At 43.4% G+C, this 22,570-nt stretch overlaps 1 protein-coding gene across 3 annotated transcripts in view; it reads right to left on the bottom strand.

The window, feature by feature from the left end:
- Positions 1–22,402, bottom strand: part of UNC13D (unc-13 homolog D) — a 118,077-nt gene extending 95,675 nt beyond the window's left edge. The window contains exon 1 of one of the 3 annotated variants that reach the window (XM_030208244.1): positions 22,329–22,402. Coding sequence is in view for 1 of the 3 variants with exons in the window: in XM_030208242.1 (XP_030064102.1) it covers positions 10,031–10,120 (90 nt within the window). In the remaining 2 variants the exon portion in view is untranslated. Of the gene's footprint in view, positions 1–10,030; positions 10,197–22,328 lie in introns of those variants that run through there. The other 2 variants (XM_030208245.1, XM_030208242.1) reach the window with 2 other exon arrangements.
- Between the last annotated feature and the right edge of the window lie 168 nt (positions 22,403–22,570).

Genomic DNA, 22,570 nt, shown 5'->3' with positions numbered 1-22,570 from the left:
GAGCAAAAGTGATAATCCCTCAAGGTTGCACTACACACTATTGATGGGGTCTGTTGAATCAACTGAATGAACTCTGTATTGATTATTCTAATAAAAACTGAATATAAAACACTGGATCCTATTCACTAAAATATTCACAAGTACAGCTTTAAAACTAAATAGTGAACATGATGAAACTTGAAAAACTTTTTTTTGGTTGTTGTATATAATCAAAAAATAGCAGGAAAAGACCTCATCAAACTGGCACAAAATCTATCAGTTACACAAACCTGACTTATGATTACTTTTTGAACTGGCTGCAGTCAAGAGTGAGACACTCATACAGGTTCATGTAACTGATAGATTTTGCGCTAGTTTGATAAGGTCTTTTTCTTCTATTTTTTGATTATATACAAAAAAACGGTTTTCAAGTTCCATCATATTCACTGTTTAGTTTTAAGGCTGTAGTTTTGATTATTCTAATGCCCAGCTCCTTAGTCCATGCCTGAAAAGTAAAGGTATAATATTTGGAAGGGGGGGGGGGGGGGTAGAAGAGTACATTGTGCCTTATGAATACGATAGACATAGATTATGGAGAGCCAGCCCTAAAAAAAAAAAAAATCAGAAATTTTCACAGCAGCTCCTAGGAAATAATTCATTTTACGCAGTGAGAGAGTTGCCAGTATGTGGTCTCTCAAAGGTCTCATGGTTCCTTCATCTGTTAATACCTGATGTAGAAACCTTAGTCCACTTGTAGCCCATCATATAAAGACTGCATAATCCAGGCCTGGCAATAAGTCTGTTTCCTGTAATAGGGAGCAAATCACTGCTATGTGGGTTCTGACCCCAATAACGTATTAAGCTCTCCAAGCCTCTCTCTCAGGGCAGGAAGAAGGAAGGACATGTGTTTTCAAGTGGCATAGGAGTGAGACTCCACATGAAGGAAGCAATTAATGTGGAGGGGGTTCCAAGTACCTGCTCAACAGATAAAGGAGTGAAGTTCTCAGACCCCAGAACCCGATCTTGTAGATACCTCAGCTAACAGACTCGATTATATATCTGCAGATTTGGTAAGACCAACCCCCCCCCCCCCCCCCCCAATTGCCAAGTTCCATATATCTGCCCATAATTTGGATGTCTTATTCTCCCAACAAAATTTGGTGACCAATCTGTTAAGAATGCAAAGGTAGGTTTTGGAGCAGATACAATCACTTTGGAAATAGGGTCATACGGAATAGACTGATTCTCCCACTAAGTGTTAGAGGCAGTATTTTCCATGTTGCCAAATGGGTTTTTATAAACTGAGTGGAGGAGTGGCCTAGTGGTTAGGGTGGTGGACTTTGGTCCTGGGGAACTAAGGAACTGAGTTCAATTCCCACTTCAGGCACAGGCAGCTCCTTGTGACTCTGGGCAAGTCACTTAACCCTCCATTGCCCCATGTAAGCCGCATTGAGCCTGCCATGAGTGGGAAAGCACGGGGTACAAATGTAACAAAAAATAAATCAATCAATCATATAGGGGATATTTGAAACATAACATTGATTTGGGTAAGCTGATAATTGGATACCTCAGTATCTAAAATGGTCCTTAGCCCAACAGAGTGGGAAGGCATAATGAAGCATCAGTGGCCAAGGCCTCCAATTTCAAGTATTTAGCATGAAGCTAGAAAAATCCCCAAACTCTGCATAGCCTGTCTGGGCTCCATTAGAAGCACAAGCAGGTCATCTGTGAATGTTGAGATCTTAAATTCTTCCTCTTCCAGCCTGACTCCTTTAATTTCTGGGTTTACATTGATCTCGAATCAAGGCTGTAGGATGAGCACAAATGGGAGAGGGGACAGCGGACAACCTTGATGAGTTCCTCTCTGTATATGGAAAAATTTGCCACTCATCCCATTAACCATGATATAGGCTACTGGGTCTTGATAATGGGTGCTGAAGAAAATTCCCTGCAATGTCATATTTCCCAAGGACCCCCATACATGAACCCCAGTATAAGCTGTTGAATTTATTTATTTATTACATTTGTAGCCCACATTTTCCCACCTATTTGCAGGCTTAATGTGGCTTACAGAGTTTGGTTATGACATAATCATTCCATGATATCAGATACAATTAGTGATGTACAAATATTGAGTAACGGAAGAGAGAAGGAAGGTGTTAGACAGGATAGAAGGTGGACTTTAGTGATTGGGTGGATTGGTGAGGTAGTTGTGTAAGGCTATGGGTTCTCTTTGTAGGCCTTGTTGAAGAGATGTGTCTTCAAAGATTTGCGGAAGTTAGTTATTTCATCGATCGCTTTCAGGGTTGTAGGTAATGCATTCCACAACTGCGTGCTCATGTAAGAAAAGGTGGTGGCATGTATCAGCTTGTATTTCAGTCCTTTACAGCTTGGGAAGTGCAGATTGAGAAATTTGTGGGATGACCTTTTGGCGTTTCTGGGAGGCAAGTCCACAAGGTTTAGCATGTAGATTGGGGTGTCTGCGTGAATGATTTTGTGTATAATCGTGCAGACCTTGAACGCAATGCGTTCCTTGAGTGGGAGCCAGTGAAGTTTCTCTCTTAGGGTTTTAGCACTTTCATATTTAGTTTTTCCAAATATGAGTCTGGCAGCAGTATTCTGGGCTGTCTGGAGTTTTTTGATAGTCTGTTCTTTGCAGCCAGCATACAATGCGTTACAGTAGTCCAGGTGACTTATTACCATTGACTGTACCAGGGTACGGAAGATAATATCTCGGGAAGAAAGGTTTTACTCTTTTGAGTTTCCACATGGAGTGTAACATCTTTTTTGTTGTGTTCTTCACGTGAGCATCGAGTGTGAGATTTCGGTCAATGGTAACTCCAAGAATTTTTAGATTTTGTGCAACAGGGAGAGAACAGTATGGTGTGGTTATGGTGGAGTAGTTGTTTTTGTTGTGTTGTGAGGTGAGTACAAGACATTGTGTTTTTTTCTGCGCTGAGTTTTAGCTGGAATGCATCCGCCCAGGAGTGCATGATTTGGAGACTTTGGTTGATCTCGTTGGTTATTTCATTTAGATCATGTTTGAATGGAATGTAAATCGTAACATCGTCTGCACCAAAACTGATCAGCAGAGAATGCATTGCTGGTCTCTTGATCTCCTCCAAAGTGGCCAGGAATTTCCTGATGTTTCACACTACGTATCAATAGCAGATGAACTCTGTCTGCAGATCAGTGACAAGTCTTGGTAGCACCTGTGCTAGCCGGTTCGCAATGATTTTCACTAAAAGCTTAGTTTCATAACATAACTATGAGATAGGCCTATAACTTGTTTCAGTGTATCCATCAGGGTTTGAGTACATATCAAGGCATTAAACAGATATGAGTTTGTAAAATTCTGCCCGATAGCCATCAGGTCTCAGGGCTTTCCCGAGAAAGCTTTGCTGTATAGCTCCTGAAAGTTCCTCCACTCTAACAAGTGCGTTAAGTATGAATTGATCTTTCTCAGGCAAGATTGGTAGGTCCAAACCAGACAAATATTCATCATTATCCAGTGTGCTGGTAGTGTCTTTCGCATATAAATTAGCATAGAAACTTTTAAAATTGTCTCCAATATCTGCATCAGTCCTTACTATCCCCCCTTGCTGATCTCTCAAAAACACCCTTGAGGATCCAAGTCATGTTTTAACTAAAATTAGCAAGTAGTTTCTGTTTTTATTTCCAAAACAGTATAACTGGTAAGAGTAGTATTTGACCAACTTTTTCACGCGTTGGTGTCAGAGATCATTGACAGCCACCTGCATCACCAAAAGCCGGGTTCTATTCTGAGGAGGGGGAGACACCTCATTCCACTGCTGCTCTGTTTTTCGCTTCCCCTCCAAGGGGAGGATTTCACAATCCCTAACTTTTTTTTTTTTTAAACTAGAATAGGCTATAACCCTCTCCCAACACCGCCTTTGCAGGCAGGAATTTAAATCTCAGAAGAGCCTCCAAGTACAACAGTCAAAACCCACTGATGTTCTAGGCTTAGAACATAAAAAACAAACAAGTGTACAAGCTATAATTTGGTAGGCCATGCCACCTGAAAGCCACGCCAAGCCATGCACTGCACCAACAGAGGACACGGAGCACCCCATACACACACTCGTCCCTCTTGTTTCCTGCTCCTGAGAAGATGCTTCCAACACTAAAATAAGGAATGACTTTATAAAGAGGGACACTTTCTACTGCTTCTGAAGAGCACTGAGAACGGACGTTTTCTTGCTAATATTTCAGATCGTATGATGTGCCATGCTGGGTCAGACCAGTGGTCCAGTGAGCCCAACAGTGGCCAGTTCAAGTGACCTGGAAGAACCCAGCAAATAATAAAAGTCTATGCCATGATGCCATGTTGCTCACTCTTAGAAGTAAGAGGTAGACGCCCAAGCGTGTCTGCCTAATAAGGGTTAATGGACCTGCTCTGCAGAAATGTATCCAAATCTTTCTTAAATCCATCAATACTATTGACCTTGATGACACTCTCCGAGAATAAATAGCATAGCTTACCTGTAAAACGAGTGAAAAAAATACTTTCTTAAAATTTGTTTTAAATCTGCTACTACTAAGCTTATGGAGCATTTCTTAGTCCTAGTATGAGCTGAAAGGGGAATTAAGCAATTTCCAGTACTCTGTTCCACCCTACTCCCCCCCCCCCCCCCATTATAGGGCCCTAACTCGTTTAATCTTTAATATGTTTAAGCTTTCTTTACAAAGGAACCTTCCCCCACCCCCACACTCCCCTTATTAATTCTATCCCTGTTCTCTGCATTTTGTCATGACCTTTTCCTCAGGGATGGTGTTAGGCTTTGTGGCCCCTCCCCAGTTTCTGTCCATGGCCCCTCCATGTCTATCTTCTGGCTATGCCATCTTCAGATGGAGGCAGGCTTGGGGCCCCTTGTGGTAAGGGAGCCCATTGCAATTGTCTTGGTTGTCACCCCCCCTTGACGCCAACCCTGCTTTCTCCCAGGCTGCATTTCTTTAGTGTGAGCAATGTCTTTGGCTGATACACTCATAGGATGCAAGCTCATTCATTTTGAATTGGAAATGGGAGTGGGTGAGACAGGATAGAAAATGAGTGTGAGAGAAGAGAAAGCGGTCATTTTCTCCTTGCAAAGGTGCACACAGCTCTATGCTTTCGGAAACATATCACACTGCTGGAGCTGAATGGGCAAAAATGTATGCCACTTATCTAGCATTACAGTGTCCTGTTCCAAGGTTGGCATTTTTGTTTGAATCCTTTTATTACAGAAGAATAGAAGTATCAAAAAAAGGTCCACAGTCTGGCTTTTAAAATTCTCCCTAACTCTGCTTTTGCTTGGTTAATGTTTTCTTACCGAAAACCGTGTCAAAAGCTTTGCTAAAATTCAAGAACACCACATCTAGCGCCCCTTCCATATCCAACTGTTTGGTCACCCAGTCAATAAAATTAATCAGATATGTCTGGCAAGACCTGCCTCAGGTCCTGCAGTCCATTTGATTTTAGAAGCCTCAAACATCCTCTGCTTTAGAAGTATTTCCACTGCGCTGCGTAACCCTGGTAGCGCTTTAGAAATGTTAAATAGTAGTAAATGGTAGTAGGTTTACTCACCACTGAGGTCAGACTAACAAGCCTGTAATTCCCAACCTCCTTGCGGAAACAGGAAATGAGGGCGGGACCAGAAGCAAAACTGAGAGCAACGAGAAGGGAAGGCAGGCTGAAGCGCCGACTCGCCGAGCCTGCTTGTGCTCACCTTTCACTACTGCTGCCGCCGGGACCCCGGTAAGATGACTTAAGTTATGGGCGGCATGCAGGAAGGCGAGGGGCAGGCGAAGGACTGTTGTGGGAGTGGGAGAAGAGGTCGGGCAGCGGGCTGGCTCCTGGGGAACTTCCGGTTCTGGCGGGGAAATATTGGGGGTGCTCGAGCACCCACGGAGTCGACGCCAATGGCTGGTACTGATGCTCTAAAATCACAGGGAGAGTCAAAACAGAAAGGAGCTGAACTCCTAGTGGTCAGTTTTCAGACTGGAACAAAAACTCATGGGTACCTTTTATCCACAGACGTTAAATGAGTTTCCAATAGAAAGCATGCACCAAGAGCAGGTCTATTAATGGACCAGCTGGCACCCCAGGAAGTCCTGTAGGAAGTGTCTTCTGCCATAGAAGAGGGTTCAGACCTCTGAGGTTCCAGCCAGACCCCATGCAACAATGCAAATGCAGTCAGGTAAGCGCTAAGCAAAACATCTACTGCTACTGTAGCAGCAGTGGTGACATGAGGCACATTGGCATCCCAGGTAGTTGCCCATCTCACCTGTGTTTTCCAATGGCCCTGTCAACTATACTGTTTGTGCAGATAGTTTTCCTGCAGAAAACGTGTAAACTTGAAATACCATATGTACATGTTACTTCCTATATCCTACCCAAAACACCTTCCTCCCAGAAACGTGTCCCCTGGATGCAGCTACATGTATTTTCAAGCAACGTGCAGACTTTAGACGGTTCGAGTGAGGATCGGGGGGCCGACTCAGGAATAATGTCAGGAAATACTTTTTCACAGAGAGGGTGGTAGATACCTGGAATGCCCTCCTATGGGCGGTGGTGGAGAGGAATACGGTAGCGGAATTCAATAATGTGTGGGATAAAGGCGTGGAACCAAACAAGCTTAGTGGTGATTGGATAGCAATTCCAGTAATTGAGAAGCAAAGCCAGTACTGGGCAGATTTCTACGGTCCGTGCCCTGATTGTGCCTGGACAGACTTGGATGGATTGGAGTGGGGCTTTAAAAACAACTTAAAAATTAGAGAACAAGGCCAGTGCTGGGCAGACTTCTATGGTTGGTGCCCTGGAAATGGCAAGGACAAATCAAGTATGCATATGTAGTATCACATCATAACTTTTGCTGCGAGTTTACCTTGTTGAACAGCCTGGATGGACTGTACAGGTCTTTATCTGCCTTCATCTACTATGTTACTATCCTGCTTATTTTCGAAGGAGAAGGGCGGCCATCTTCCGACACAAATCGGGAGATGGCCGCCCTTCTCTCAGGTGGTGCCAAATCGGCATAATCGAAAGCCGATTTTGGCCGCCCTCAACTGCTTTCCATCGCAGGGCCGGCAAAAGTTTAAGGGGGTGTGTCGGAGGCGTAGCGAAGGCGGGATGGGGCGTGGTTAACACTTGGCCGCCCTCAGCTGATAATGGAAAAAAGAAGGGCGACCCTGACAAGCTTTTGGCCGACTTTACTTGGTCCATTTATTTTCAGGACCAAGCTTTAAAAAAGGTGTCCAAACTGACCAGATGACCATCAAAGGGAATCAGGGATGACCTCCCTGTACTCCCCCAGTGGTCACCAACTCCTTCCCACCCTTAAAAAAAAAAAATTAAAAACATTTATTTGCCAGCCTGAAATGTCATACCCAGCTCCATGATAGCAGTATGCACATCCCTGGAGCAGTTTTAGTGGGTGCAGTGCACTTCAGGCAGGTGGACCCAGGTCCATCTCCCCCCCTACCTGTTACACTTGTGGTGGTAAGTGTTGAGCCCTCCAAATCCCCCCCCCAAACCCACTGTACCCACATGTAGGTGCCCCCTTCACCCATAAGGGCTATGATAGTGGTTTACAATTGTGGGTAGTGGGTTTTGGGGGGGGGGGATTTGGGGGGCTCAGCACCCAAGGGAAGGGAGCTATGTACCTGGGATCAATTAATAAAGTCCACTGCAGTGCCCCCTAGGGTGCCCATTTGGTGTCCTGGCATGTGAGGGGGACCAGTGCACTACAAATGCTGGCTCCTCCCACGACCAAATGCCTTTGATTTGGCTGGGTTTGAGATGGCCGGCCTCGGTTTCCATTATCGGCGAAAACCAAAGCCATCTCTAAGTCCGGCGATCTCAACATTTAGGGTCAACCACCTCTAAGGTTGACCTAAATGTTGAGATTTGGCCGGCCCCAACTGTATTATCGAAACGAAAGATGGCCGCCCATCTTGTTCAATAATACGGTTGGCTCCACCCTTCCTGGGGCCGTCCCTGGAGATGGCCGCCCTTATAGATGGGCGGCCCCGTTCGATTATGCCCCTCCACGTTATGCAGATACTATGTTACACAGAGATCACTATTTACCAGCATATATGGCTGTGAAAATAGTTCTGCCCGTGTGTGTCTTGAACTAAGGAAATGTTAAATGTATAGCATCCTGGTCATATACAATCCTTCCATTGAAAAAATAAGTATTGATTAATTTTCTATAGCGTCTCACAGTCACTGCAGAACAAAATTTCATCATATAATAATCCAGATACAAATTTTAGAAATTCACTTCATGGCCCATAAGTAATCCAATAACCTTACATTTTTTACAATGCAGAAAATATCTATTTAGCTTCAGCTCCTCTGGGAGTATAATCCAACATGCCGGACCCATATGTGAGGAAAAAGTGCTTCCTGAATTCGCTCAGTTTCATATCTGAGGAATCTACTGTAAGTTGTTTTGGGATAAACAAAAGGATCTTGCCAGTCCGTAACTCTGAATGTTTACTGCCAAATTTTAAAGTGCCAGATCATACAAAATCTTAAAAACTTGAAAAGTAAATTCCACTACCAGAACTAAAAACATGCTTTAAGCAGAGTATGCAAAATTGTGTAGCCTTCAGCCAGCCATTACGCTGTCTGTATTCTTCCTGACAGACTGCCTTTGTCGTTGTGGCACCCTACTTACCTCTGCATTTGCATTTGGAAACTACATTTAAAATGTTACTGCTAAATTAAAAATGTTTTACTCTGAGCCCTTCTGAGGCCTTTTTCCTCCCTTGCAGGATATCACTTTGCATCTAGTATTTTGTCCAAGAGAGACCCAAGGAACCTTTAGGTTTTGTTTGTGTTACTATTTGCTCACAAACCACTTTGATAATATTTGATTAGCGGAATATCAAATAAACAAACTTTTGTTATCAGCCGAAGATCTTCTCAATTGCCCACATACAAAGAATTATTACAATAATCTAAATGAGGCCTAAATGCTCAGTAAGGGACAGATCTACCTCCTGCTGCTGCCAGGTAGTGCACGCTTAAATCGGACTGGCACTCCAAGCAGTTTTAAAATACATGGAATGAGAGGGTAAGTACCACATTGGAGGAGTGGCCTAGTGGTTAGGGTGGTGGACTTTGGTTCTGAGGAACTGAGTTCAATTCCCACTTCAGGCACAGGCAGCTCCTTGTGACTCTGGGCAAGTCATTTAACCCTCCATTGCCCCATGTAAGCCACATTGAGCCTGCCATGAGTGGGAAAGTGTGGGGTACAAATGTAACAAAAATAAAATAGATACTATTGGAGATTCTACATGGAATGTTGCTACTAGGAGATTCTACAAGGAATGTTGCTACTATTGGAGATTCTACATGGAATGTTAATGTTGCTATTCCACTAGCAACATTCCATGTAGAAGGCTGCGCAGGCTTCTGTTTCTGTGAGTCTGACGTCCTGCATGTATGCACAGGCAGCTCCTTATGACTCTGGGCAAGTCACTTAACCCTCCATTGCCCCATGTAAGCCGCATTAAGCCTGCCATGAGTGGGAAAGTGCGGGGTACAAATGTAACAAAAATAAAAAAAAATTTATAACCCATCATGACAGTTCAGTAAACCTGAAAGCCACAGGAAATTAAAAAAAAAAAAAAGCACCAATGAATAAGAAGTTAGAACATGTTTGTAAAAAGGTGCCAGCATAACTTTATTGCAAGAACTCCTGCTTTAGAGCATAAACTGTCAAGTAAACATTGTTGTATTAAAGAATTTATTGACTTCAACAGAACAAGCATGGACTGGAAAAGAGTCATTCTGAAAGAGGAAGGACCTCCAGCAGTTAAATGAGGTCCCTTCCTGCCAGGCCCCGTTTACTTTTTCACTTCAGGGTGAGAATCATTTAACATTATAGCCCAAGGCGCTTCTCAATCACTTTCCAAATATTGCCTCAGCAGCCCCTGAATATTTCTGTGAGTCAGTGCATGGTCCTTCCTAGCTTCTACTGTTTGCACCCAGCCAGACATTCACAGTTAAAGCAGACACAAAGAAAGAAGCTTGTCATACTTCATCGCTGTCTCCTGAGGATGGGGAACTGGCCTCATAGGGTAGGGAAATGTCGCTGTCCTCTCCTGGGATCTCAGTGCTGGCTTCCATGTCTCCTGATCAGGCAAGTGCTGGGCAAAGCTGGGCTTGTAGCCGTGGGTACAAAATATTCAGCGCAAAGTGCATTATGGATCTCAGCCCTTCTTTTTTTAATCGTCATCTTTGCAAAGATATACCCCTCCCATTTGTCATTTTTACATGCAGAGAGGAAACCACAAAACTCTTATCTCACTATTTTCACAGTGAGCAGATGTGCTTGGACTCTCACTCTGCACAGCTTTTTTGGGTGAGCTGAAATAGTGGGCTGAGCTTCAATGACATGTCACTTCTTTAGCATTTCTTCACACATGCGTGCAAGAGATAATTAAATAACTCATCTTTGGTCTGTTGTCTATGAGGGTAAGAACAATGGGCTGAGAATCAGGTTCCCTTGGTTCAAGTTTCACAGTGGATCCTTGTGATCTTGGGCAAATTAGTTAACCCTCCACTGCCTCACAGGGGCGTAGCCAGTCAACAGATTTTGGGTGGGCCTAGGCAAGAAGTGGGTGGGCACCAAGTGTTCTTCCCCATCCCAACCACCACCAAAAATATACCTCAGCTGGCTGGGAAATGCTTCTTTCCACCTTGGCAGTCTGCAGCAGGCATGTACTGAAAACAGAGCATGCGCAGGTGCCAGTATCATGGAGAGTAGTGTTTTCATTACCATCAGGGGGAAGTCTTCAGCTGGCCGAGCTTGGGATCACCACCAGCTACCGCTAAACGCGTGCTACTGTTGGGTGGGCCCGAGCCCTAAATGGGTGGGCCCCGGCCCACCCATGCCCACCTGTGGCTACGTCACTGCTGCCTCAGGCATAAACTAAGACAGTGTGAACCCCCAGGGACAAAAAAAACAAAAATATCTACTGTACCTGAATGTTCACCACTTTAAAAGCTTTTGTGTTTGCAAGTGGTATATAAAGAAATAGAATGAAATCCAAGTGTAAGCTATGAACCATGAACTGGCTGGTTAGGACTGAACTTTTAGCTCAGACTGATAACCTGTACAATAGAGGTGTTAATGCCTTGGCATCAAAGGCAGTTATTATTTCTCCAAAGCAGGAGGATTAAACCTCATGCTTTAAAAAAAAAAAAAAATAAAGAAAAAAGCAACAGCCCCCTCCCCCCTTCTCTTCTCTAGGTCTTCTTCATTGAGGGTGGAAAACAGAAAGTGGTTTTGTCTTTCTATACTCTGCTTCCTGAAGACCCCTATCCTCAATTTCTAATCACTGAGGCACCATACCTGAAAATTTAATTGATTTATTAGCAAAAAGGTTATAAGGAATCTTTTTTTAACTCATGTGGTTTTAAAGGATATATTATATTTAGTGCTGCTAAACAGATAGTCAGCAGTGCTCCATCTATGTATTTGCCGCTTATCACTAATCATTATCCATATAGCGGTGATATAAGTGAACATTTACCTTAGGCCTGATGTATGGACAATTTATAGTTCCACCCTTGCTCAGCTCTAAAACTGCCCCAATCCGACATGGATAGTGGTGGAGTGGTTAAAGACAGATTTTCATCTTGCCCTTGTGTATATATGAGCTGAAAATCTATAGCAGCAGATTTAAACAGATACCAGCTGCCGGTATCTCTATAAATCCTTTTGAAAATGTATTTATTTATTGCACTTGTATCCCACATTTTCCCACCTATTTGCAGGCTCAATGTGGCTTACAGAGCACTGTCATGGCATAGCCATGTCAGGTTACATCTCACAATTGGTGTTACAAGAAGTTAAAGAAGGCAAAAGGATTTGTTCAGGCATTAGTAGGAAAGTATATTCTGAGTAAAGTTGTAAAGGTGTTATAGCATAGTTGGATAGGTGTTGTATTTTAGCTAGTTAAAGGTTCTCATGGTAGGCTTTGTTAAAGAGGTAAGTATTCAAGGCTTTGCAGAAGTTTGTTAATTCGTTGATCTTTCTCAGGTGAATTGGGAGTGAATTCAGTGGCATACCAAGGGGGGGCAGTGGGGGGCGGTCCGCCCCGGGTGCACGCCGCTGGGGGGTGCCGCGCGCCTCTCGGCTCTTCGTTTTCATGCTCCCTCTGCCCCGGAACAGGTTACTTCCTGTTCCGGGGCAGAGGGAGCATGGAAACGAAGAGCCAACAGGCGCGCGGCACCCCCCCCCCCAGTGGCGTGCACCTGGGGGGGGGTTCTTTCACCAGGGGGTCGCGCTGCACCTGGGGGATTCTTTCGCCAGGGGGCGGGGCGCTGCACCCGGGGGGGGCGTGGCGCATCGGCGATCCGCCCCGGGTGTCAGCGCCCCTAGGAACGCCACTGAGTGAATTCCATAGCTGCGTGCTCAAGTAGGAGAAGCAGGTCGAGTGAGTTAATTTGTATTTTAGACCTGTGCAGCTGGGGAAGTGTAGGCTGAGATAGGTGCGGGATGATTTCTTAGCATTTCTTGGTGGCAGGTCAATGAGGTCTAGCATGTAGGTCGGGGCATATATTTATAGATTTCACAATATTTTATTTCTTTTTATTTCCTGCATTTGTACCCCACATTTTCCATCCTGATGGTAGGTTCAATGTGGCTTACAATTAACTAGGTGAAAACTTGTTACATGTTAAGGAGCCATGGCTGTGATTATGGCAGGGGTCAGGTCACTTCAAGTTCAGATCAAATTCTAGTTCATGATTATATTGGCTCTATAGCCCCTATACTTTGGAATTCTCTTCCATGGTCCCTGATAGGAGCCTTTTAGGTAATAAACCATAAGAGACCTACAAGAAAAAGTCATGGATGTTATTCTAGGTGAACAGGCTACCGAAACAACCATGTTTTAAAACCTGTCTTAAATGTCTGATAACTTGGCTGTTTAGGCAGACTTTCCACCTAGAATAACATCAATTACTTTTCCTTTTAGATCTCTAATGGCTAATTATCTAAACTAGACCAAATAGTGAGATGTTTTTCCCTTTCTATTTTTGTTGAATGTTTTTGTTTTTTCAGTCCTAGGTTCAATTATTCATAATATTCTACACACCACTTTGAGAATGACCTTGAAAGGTGGTATAATAAAATAATTTGAAATAATGACAGCTTATCTGCAACAATCTTGGGATCCCTGCACCCCCCCCCCCCCCTAATAAAATAATTTGAAATAATGACAACTTATCTGCAACAATCTTGGGATCCCTGCACACACCCCCTAATAAAATAGTTTGAAATAATGACAACTTATCTGCAACAATCTTGAGATCCCTGCACCCCCCCCCCCCCCCCCCCCCAGCATTTCAGAACCAGGAGAAGGGCTCCTCCCTTGCTCAGTATAGTCTTTGACAAGGACTCCTCCCAAGCACTCTGGCTGAAATGTTCAGTGTGGTCCTTCTTGTAAAAGGTTTGGGGACCCTCACTCTACATCTCGTCCTTTAGATTGTAAGCTCCTTTGCGCAGGGACTGTCCTGCTTTGTTAAACTGTACAGCGCTGCGTAACCCTAGTAGCGCTCTAGGAATGTTAAGTAGTAGTAGTAGTATCTTTGCCCTCCAAGATCTAAAAGAGAATGTAGGCAGAGGGAGGAGTGGAGTCCAGAGACCATGTTAATCTATCATTTCTAAATAATTTTGCAATCTTATGTTCACAATATGTTCTTGATCAGATACTGTGACCCCGGATGTTAACCGCTGTCAGCCTTCTTGCTCACTATCTGGATATAAATTTCCCCTGTAAACTGCCAGTAATAATTGTTATGTAATGAAGCCATTTGGTGTATCAGCTGCACTCTAATGTGAATTCCTCTTCAACAGCAACACACCCAGTCATCCACAATAAGCATTCATTTACTATTTGCTCATTTTTAAATAAATAAGTGCCATATGTAATCTGACAGAATGGAATTGGTTACTTGTAATGGGAGTTCAACTTTTTTCTCACAGGTAAGAAGAGAGAGAGTGTGTGACTGAGATGAGAGTTACTGGTGCAGTGCAAGCTCAGGCGGCCATGTTGGGCTTTCCTGAGTTGTAGGAGAGCAGTTATACAATGGGAGTCGCCAAGAATGACATCACCCATTCATGTGACAGCATATTCCCTTATTATCCATAAAGAACTATAATCATGCCATAAATCTTTTTCTCCTGGTGCTTGATTTGTAGATATTATGAAGGGATTACGTAAACTATAGGATTGTCTCTATAATGCAATGTTTTGGAGAAATGGGCTCAGGATTTTGGCACTTATACTATAGAGGACCTTCAAAGGAGCTTACGGACTGGGGTTTCGTCTTAGCAGTGCCGAAGTTTGTGAGCTCCATTATAAGTTTCTTCTATAAATGTATATCCACCTTTCTAGAGCACAAACAATGGGGTACCCCACTGATGGGAACTATCTTAAATGTAAGGAAACAAAAGACACCCTTAAACATTGCATATTGGAGTGTCCAGTGATCCAAGACTTTTGGAACACTATCCCCCAAATTCTATTAAAATCGTGCATGCAAATTTGGGCACATGCCAAATTTACATGTGTTAATTATATGAGCCAATTAGTGCCAATGATTGGCTTTTTAACAATCAGTTATTTGCACTACTTAGATTTAATTAGAACTTATGTGCCTAAATTTTACATGTGGCTGAAGAAAGGGGGCATAGAAATGGGAGGGTCATGAGCATTTCGGGGCAGATTGGGGGTGTGGTTTTCAGTTTCATGCATAATTGTAGAAAATGGGGGCTCTGTACATAAATTTAAGTGTGGGCGTTTGCACCACATTTTCATTTGTGCCACTCCTGGGCATAAGCACTATTCTATAAACCGTGCCTAATTTAAGCATAGTTTATAGAATAGCGTTTTCGGCATATAGAATCTAGCCCTATATGGTCACCTTTGGGCCATACGTATGGCTGACCTTTACAGTTATGCCTCACAGAAGCTTGCTAGACATAACAGATGACAACGTAGAAGGCAGATGGGTGTCCTCCTTATTTCTACGTAAAACCTGCTTAGTGGCTAAATGTTGCACTTTGTCGCAGTGGATATAGGACTTGTCCCCACCTTTATAGCAATGGCATATACAAATGCATGAACTGATGTGCATGGAAAGACTTTCTGTTGATGTGACTAGCATGTGCTCTTAAAAAACCCAAAACATTTTTTTTGAAGCTCTGGTGCCCTTATTTGAGTACCTTATTGAGGCAAGTATGCTCCTCGATGTTACATGATTTGGAGATACGATTTTTTTGAACATTTTGGGGGGGATATTGAAGCAGGATTTTGAGTAGTTTTCCAAAAGGGGTGGGGAGTATACCCCACCTAGGGGGGGTGGGGAGATGATGGGATGGGAGGGAAGGGATTATACCAGTGGTTCTGAATGCTGGAGGCACCCCAGACAGATTTTCAGGATATCCACAATGAATATTCATGAGAGAAATTTGCATACTAAGGAGGCAGTGCCTGTAAATCTCTCTCATGAGTATTCACTGTGGATACCATGGAAACCTGACTGGCTGGGGTGCCTCCAGGATCAGGTTTGGTAACCATTGGATTATACAGTTAAATATTTTTAAGTTGCTTCTAAATTGTATATTGTAGTGATGCCAGTCATAAGATATACTCTTTTGCTATATTTTGCCTGTTTATTGTGCCCATGTATGACTGAATAAATTTTCAGCTTGTGCCACTTCAGCTTCTTATTACTGGGTGCTTTGAATTGCCCCCCCCCCCCCGAATTCTAAACACTCCCTGGGACTAATAGTGACCCATAGTCACAACCCCCTATTCACAGATAAACATAGGCTGCAGTTTAGCATACATTAAATGAAAAGAAATAATTTGTATAAACTGGGCACTAAATCATATTAGCCTTTATTAAATGTTTTTTGTTTGTGCAATAAAAAATATAGGGGCCCTTTTACTAGAGCTGTACAGAATAGCATATTTTACTATTTAGCTGAATACAAATACTGAATATGAATAATAGGCACTGAGCTTTAACATAACAAATAATAAATGAAGCAACATGAAATCAGAGGTCAAGTGTTTATTTCAGTAGGATTTAGCATCGTAGGTCTCTGGCTTATTCATATTTGAATTTAAATCACTATTCAGCTGAATAAACAAATAATGTATTCAGTTCAGGGCCAAATCAAATCAGTACAGCCCTACCTTTTACTAAACTTTAGTGTACCATAAAACAAACAAAACAGAAACAAAATGCAGAGAAGAAAAGAAATAAGAAAAAGCAATTGTACAAACTGAAAAACAAAACAAATGTTTTGGCTGTATATCCCTAGCATTTGTCTGAAGCCAGTGTTGGCTGGGTTGTGACCAAGCATCACAATAAGAACCACAAGAAACTGGAAGAAATGACAAAAGATTTTTCACCACTTTGATTCTGCTTTGACAACATGTGCCAACTGAGGGCTAGACGCAAAGATCTCAGGCTCTGCGGTCTGTTTAAAGGTGGAGCTCTGCTCAGGGACATCAGTCTCAACAGAAATAGAGCACTGTTACATAGTAACATAGTAGATGACGGCAGAAAAAGACCTGCATGGTCCATCCAGTCTGCCCAACAAGATAAACTCATATGTGCTACTTTTTGTGTATACCCTACTTTGATTTGTACATGTCCTCTTCAGGGCACAGACCATATAAGTCTGCCCAGCACTATCCCCACCTCCCAACCACCAGCCCTGCCTCCCACCATCGGCTCTGGCACAGACCGTATAAGTCTGCCCAGCACTATCCCCGTCTCCCAACCACCGGCTCTGGCACAGACCGTATAAGTCTGCCCAGCACTATCCCTGCCTCCCACCACTGGCTCTGGCACAGACTGTATAAGTCTGCCCAGCACTATCCCCGCCTCCCACCACCGGCTCTTCCTGTTTAGATTGCTCTGTGCAGGACAGTGTGGTCCCATCCCAGACCCAGCTCCTGTTTCTTAGGCCATCGGGGGCTCAGGATGCTAATATGAAGGTACTTGTTCACTATATTTGGAAGGAAGACCCAAACATGATATCTACCACTTCGGTCAGGTTCAAGTGGCATGTGTTCTGGAAGTCAGGTCTGTGGCTCTTGGCCAAAACAGTGAAAGAGAAAAGAAATAACTGTTAAAATAAAAAGTGGATAGTGTCTGATTGAATGGAAGCTAGAGATACCATGCCTCAAACATTCAAATGAAATTTATTGTATTTGTATCCCACATTATCCCACCTCTTTGCAGGCTCAATGTGGCTTACAATTCATCATGGATACTGGAAATAGAAGTGAATATATATTTGGTTTACAGAGGGTTTTGTGTTACATGGTGGTGAAATACATGATGGTGTTAAAGCAAAAGACATTATAAGACAGTTCTGGAAGTTTTAAAGATTATACAGTTACACATGTTGATCTTTGTGATATATCTTGTCGAAGAGATAGGTTTTCAATAGTTTGCGGAAATTGGTCAATTCATAGACCGTTTTCAGGTTACGTGGCAACGCGTTCCAGAGCTGCGTGCTCGTATAGGAAAAGGTAGATGCATGCATTAATTTGTATTTCAGACCCCTTACACTTGGGAGGATGAAGATTAAGGAATATGCGAGAAGATTTCTTTGCATTCCTGGGTGGTAGTTCTATTAAGGTCTGACATGTAGGCTGGGGCGTTACCATGGATGATTTTATGGACTAGGGTGCAAAGTTTGAACGTCATGCATTCTTTTAGTGGGAGCCAGTGTAGTTTTTCTCGTAGGGGTTTCACGCTTTCGTATTTTGATGTGCCGAATATTAGTCTGGCTGCCATATTCTGGGCTGTCTGGAGTTTTTTTTTAAGTATTTGCTCTTTGCAGCCAGCTTAGAGTGAGTTACAATAGTCCAGATGACTGAGTACCAATGATTGTACCAGATTGCGGAAGACAGTCCTTGGAAAAAAATGGTCAAACTCTTTTTAGTTTCCACATTGAATGAAACATCTTTTTAGTTATGTTTTTTGCATGGTTCTCAAGTGTTAGGTGTCAATCAATGGTGACTCCAAGGATTTTTAGGGTGTCCGAAACTGGTAGATTTAGTTTAGGTGTGTTGGATGGTGTTAAATTTATTCGTGTTGTATTGCAAGGTGAGTACCAGGCATTGGGTTTTCTCTGCATTGAGTTTCAGCTGAAATGCATCTGCCCAGGAATTCATAATATGTAGGCTTTGCTTGATTTCATTGGAGATTTCCCTTAGATCTTGTTTCAATGGGATGAAGATCGTTACATCATCAGCGTATATATATATATGGGTTTAGGTTCTGATTCGATAGTAGTTTGGCCAAGGGTGTCATCATTAGGTTGAATATGGTCGGTGAGAGGGGGAAATATAAGCTCCCTTTTCTGTTGAAAGAACTTGGGCACGTTCATGTACCTACCATTTACATTCACTTTACTGCAACCATGGCAGGCAGAGAAACGGCTAAGAAGAATATGCAGAAGGAAATACATGGATTACACAACCCAGCAACTTTTGGCTGGTGATTATTGTTATCAGCACAGACTTATGCAGCACATGCTCAGGCACTGAGGGGTGGGAAACAGGTGAAATAAAAGAGAAAAACAACGTTGCTCCCCACAGTCAGCATTAGAGGAGTGCAAACAGTGCAATTGCTCCTATCCGACAGAGCTAACCCCAAGCTAAAGAAGGCACAGTCTGCTAGACGGCTTTGGGCTCCAAGTAAGATGTCTAACACCAGCCCAGTCCTGCTGCTTCTTCTATCTCATGCTTTCTAGGGTTTTAAAACAATGAAGGAGTAGCCTGGTGGTTAGAGCAGGGGCTACAAACCAGGATTCACAACCTACTTATATTCCCTATGCCCTTGAGGAAGTCATTTTAACCTTCCATTGCCACAGGCATAAAATTAGATTATAGTTCCTCCAGGGATAGGGAAATACCTACTGAACCTGAATGTAACTCATCTTCAACTAATCCTGAAAAGGTATAAACTAATACTAATCCTTCCTGCCTCCGAACATATCGCCATCTGACGAAACCACATTGCTTCCTTTTTCCCCATAGTGTGCCCTGGTATTTATTTAGTAACAGACTTTTATTCCACTTATAAAACTAAGCAATCACAAATAAAACATACATAATTTTAAAATATCTAAACACACAAAATACATTTATAAAACTTTATCATGCTGATATACTACCTTTCCTTATAAAGGACCAAAGGTTTGACAACACACTTTCAATGCTTATAGTCCCCAGAATTTATGTCTTTATAGGACTGCATTGATTTATTGATTGAACTAGCCGTTAAGCCCGTTAAAACGGGCGAGATTTGTGTTTTGCAAAATGTAATAATTCTCACCTCCATCCATCCATGTCCAGCAAACCTCCTCTCTCCCCTGCCCTCCCCTCCCCCAATCCATGTCCAGCAACCCTGCTCTCTCCCCTGCCCTCCCCCCCCCCCCCCCGATGTCCAGCAGCCCTCCTGTATCCCCTGGCCTCCCCCCGTCCACCAACCATCCTCTCGCCCCTGCCCTCCCCCCATATCCAGCAACCCTCCTCTTTCCCTTGGCCTCCCCTCCCTCGTCCACCAACCCTGCTCTCTCCTATGCCCTCCTCCCATGTCCAGCAACCCTCCTCTCTCCCCTGCCCTCCCCTCCATCGATCCATGTCAAAGCAGTTTACAATTACTAAATAAATTCTCAATACACTAAATGTACAATTACACTATATATATCCAAATATATTTCCATCATACAAAATAGAAAATATCTGTATCACTAGAGAGATATAACAGGGCCCCAGACTCAGACCTTGTCTTAAAAAAGTCATAGTATCACAGTTCTCAGTTAAATCCAGCTCTAACGTTTTATACATGAAACATTTGGGGGCCATTTTACTAAGCTGCAGTAAAACTGGCCTTAATGTGCTTTTGCACGAGTTTTTCCTGCGCGTAAAGGCCATTTTTACTGCAGCAGTAAAATGGTTGTTTCCATTTTTTGAATTAATGACCATGCGCTAATGTTGCCATTAGCATGCACTATTTTAAAAAAAGCATCACATAAGTACTTACCGCTACCTATTTTATAGGCGGTAAGGAGTCACACGGCAATCCTGTGCTAATTAGCACACGGTAATGTAGATGTGCTGATTAGCACAGGACACATGGAGGGGCACAATCGAACGGGGACGACCATCTCTAAGGGCGCCCATCTCTAAGGACATCTCGGGAAAGGCGCGGGGAAACCACTATTATCGAAACAAGATGGGCGTCCATCTTCTGTTTCGATAATACAGTTGGGGACGCCCAAATCTCAACATTTAGGTCGACCTTAGACTACTACTACTTATCATTTCTAAAGCGCTACTAGACGTTCGCAGCGCTGTACACTTGAACATGAAAAGACAGTCCCTGTTCAACAGAGCTTACAATCTAATTAGGACAAACAAGAGATAGTTGTCCCCGGTTTTCGGTGATAATGGAAACTGAGGACGCCCATCTCAAAAACAACCAAATCCAAGGCGTTTGATCGTGGAAGGAGCCAGCATTCGTAGTGCACTGGTCCCCCTCACGTGCCAGGACACCAACCGGGCACCCTAGGGGGCACTGCAGTGGATTTCAGAAATTGCTCCCAGGTGCATAGCTCCCTTACCTTCGGTGCTGAGCCCCCCAACCCCCCCCCCCAAACCCACTCCACACAACTGTACACCAGTATCATAGCCCTAAGGGGTGAAGGAGGGCACCTAGATGTGAGTACAGTGGGTTTGTGGTGGGTTTTGGAGGGCTCACATTTACCAGCACAAGTGTAACAGGTGGGGGGGGGGGGGATGGGCCTGGGTCCGCCTGCCTGGTGCACTGCAGCTACTAAAACTGCTCCAGTGACCTGCATACTGCTGTCAGGGAGCTGGGTATGACATTTGAGGCAGGCAAAAAAAAATTCTTAAGTTTTTTTTTTTGGGTGGGAGGGGGTTGGTGACCACTGGGAGAGTAAGGGGAGGTCATCCCCAATTCCCTCCGGTGGTCATCTGGTCAGTTTGGGCACCTTTTTGAGACTTGGTCGTGAAAACAAATGGACCAAGTAAAGTTGACCAAATGCTCGTCAGGGACGCCCTTCTTTTTTCCATTATTGGCCGAGGACGCCCATCTCAACCACGCCCCGTCCCGCCTTCGGTACGCTGCCGACACGCCCCCGGGAACTTTGGTCGTCCCTGCAACGGAAAGCAGTTGAGGGCACCCAAAATCGGCTTTCTATTATGCCGATTTGAGCGACCCTGAGAGAATGACGCCCATCTCCCAATTTGTGTCAAAAGATGGGCGCCCTTCTCTTTTGAAAATGCCCCTGATACTCTCCACCCCCCCCCCCCCAGACATGCTCCCTCCATGAAAAAAATTAAAATCCTTTTAGTGTGTGGTTAGTGTACACTAATCAGGCAGTTACAACAGGATGCCTGAGAGCAGCCTGTGATATGCCATTTTAAGTTGTGATAAGCCCACTGTAGCTCGTACTGCAGCTTAGTAAAAGGGCCCCTTGATTTCTTGTTGCCATAAGTTAAGAAATTTTAAAAATATATAAACTTCTAAAACAGAAATACTATTCCAAGGAATAAATCTGGTACCTGAATAGAGAGTGGAGGAGTGGCCTAGTGGTTAGGGTGGTGGACTTTGGTCCTGGGAAACTGAGGAACTGAGTTCAATTCCCACTTCAGGCACAGGCAGCTCCTTGTGACTCTGGGCAAGTCACTTAACCCTCCATTGCCCCATATATGCTGCATTGAGCCTGCCATGAGTGGGAAAGCGCAGGGTACAAATGTAACAAAAATAAAATAGATACTATTGGAGATTCTACATGGAATGTTGCTGCTATTGGAGATTATACAAGCCGCATTGAGCCTGCCATGAGTGGGAAAGCGCGGGGTACAAATGTAACAAAAATAAATTATTTGCACAACCTCTCAACCCCTGCTCCCTTAAAATTTATAAAGCAATGGCAGCCACACACAAAGAAGACTTTTAAGACAATTTGTTCCGAAGCAATAGAATCATTTAGGGTATCTTTTAGCAAGGTGCACACACTAACCACTTAGTCACCCTAAAGTATTCCTAAAATGTTAGTACACCTTTGTAAAAGGGGCCTTTAGTAAGTACTTAGCTTCATTTACAGCGAAGTTAATTTGTTAAAAAATCATGTTCCACTAAAATCTGATAGAGCCTCCTGGAATGGAAACACATCGTATATGTACAGAGAACCTCTCTGCCTGCTGAATATGTTTCATGTAATAAACACTAATACGTCACCGGAAGTTTAGAAGTCTCTTACCTGGCATCACCCACCTCTTTGCCCACTTGTGTATCTTGATCTTTTCACCACGGATAACAAAGTAACAAGCTTTAAAAATTTCAACACCAGTTAAAAAAAAAAAAAAGACGACTTCTCTTTTTTTAAACCTTCGGGGAGTGGAAGATTGGGTCAGATGACTATGCAAACCCTCCTTAGGAAACTAAGCTCACATGCTATTAAAAAGATAATGTTGTATAAGACATTCAAGAGACACGCCCTCC

This window comes from Microcaecilia unicolor, chromosome 6 (genome assembly GCF_901765095.1).
Source record: "Microcaecilia unicolor chromosome 6, aMicUni1.1, whole genome shotgun sequence".
Taxonomy (NCBI): Eukaryota; Metazoa; Chordata; class Amphibia; order Gymnophiona; family Siphonopidae; genus Microcaecilia; species Microcaecilia unicolor.
Note: the sequence above shows the minus strand (reverse complement) of the source record. Positions and strands in the feature narration are given on the sequence as shown.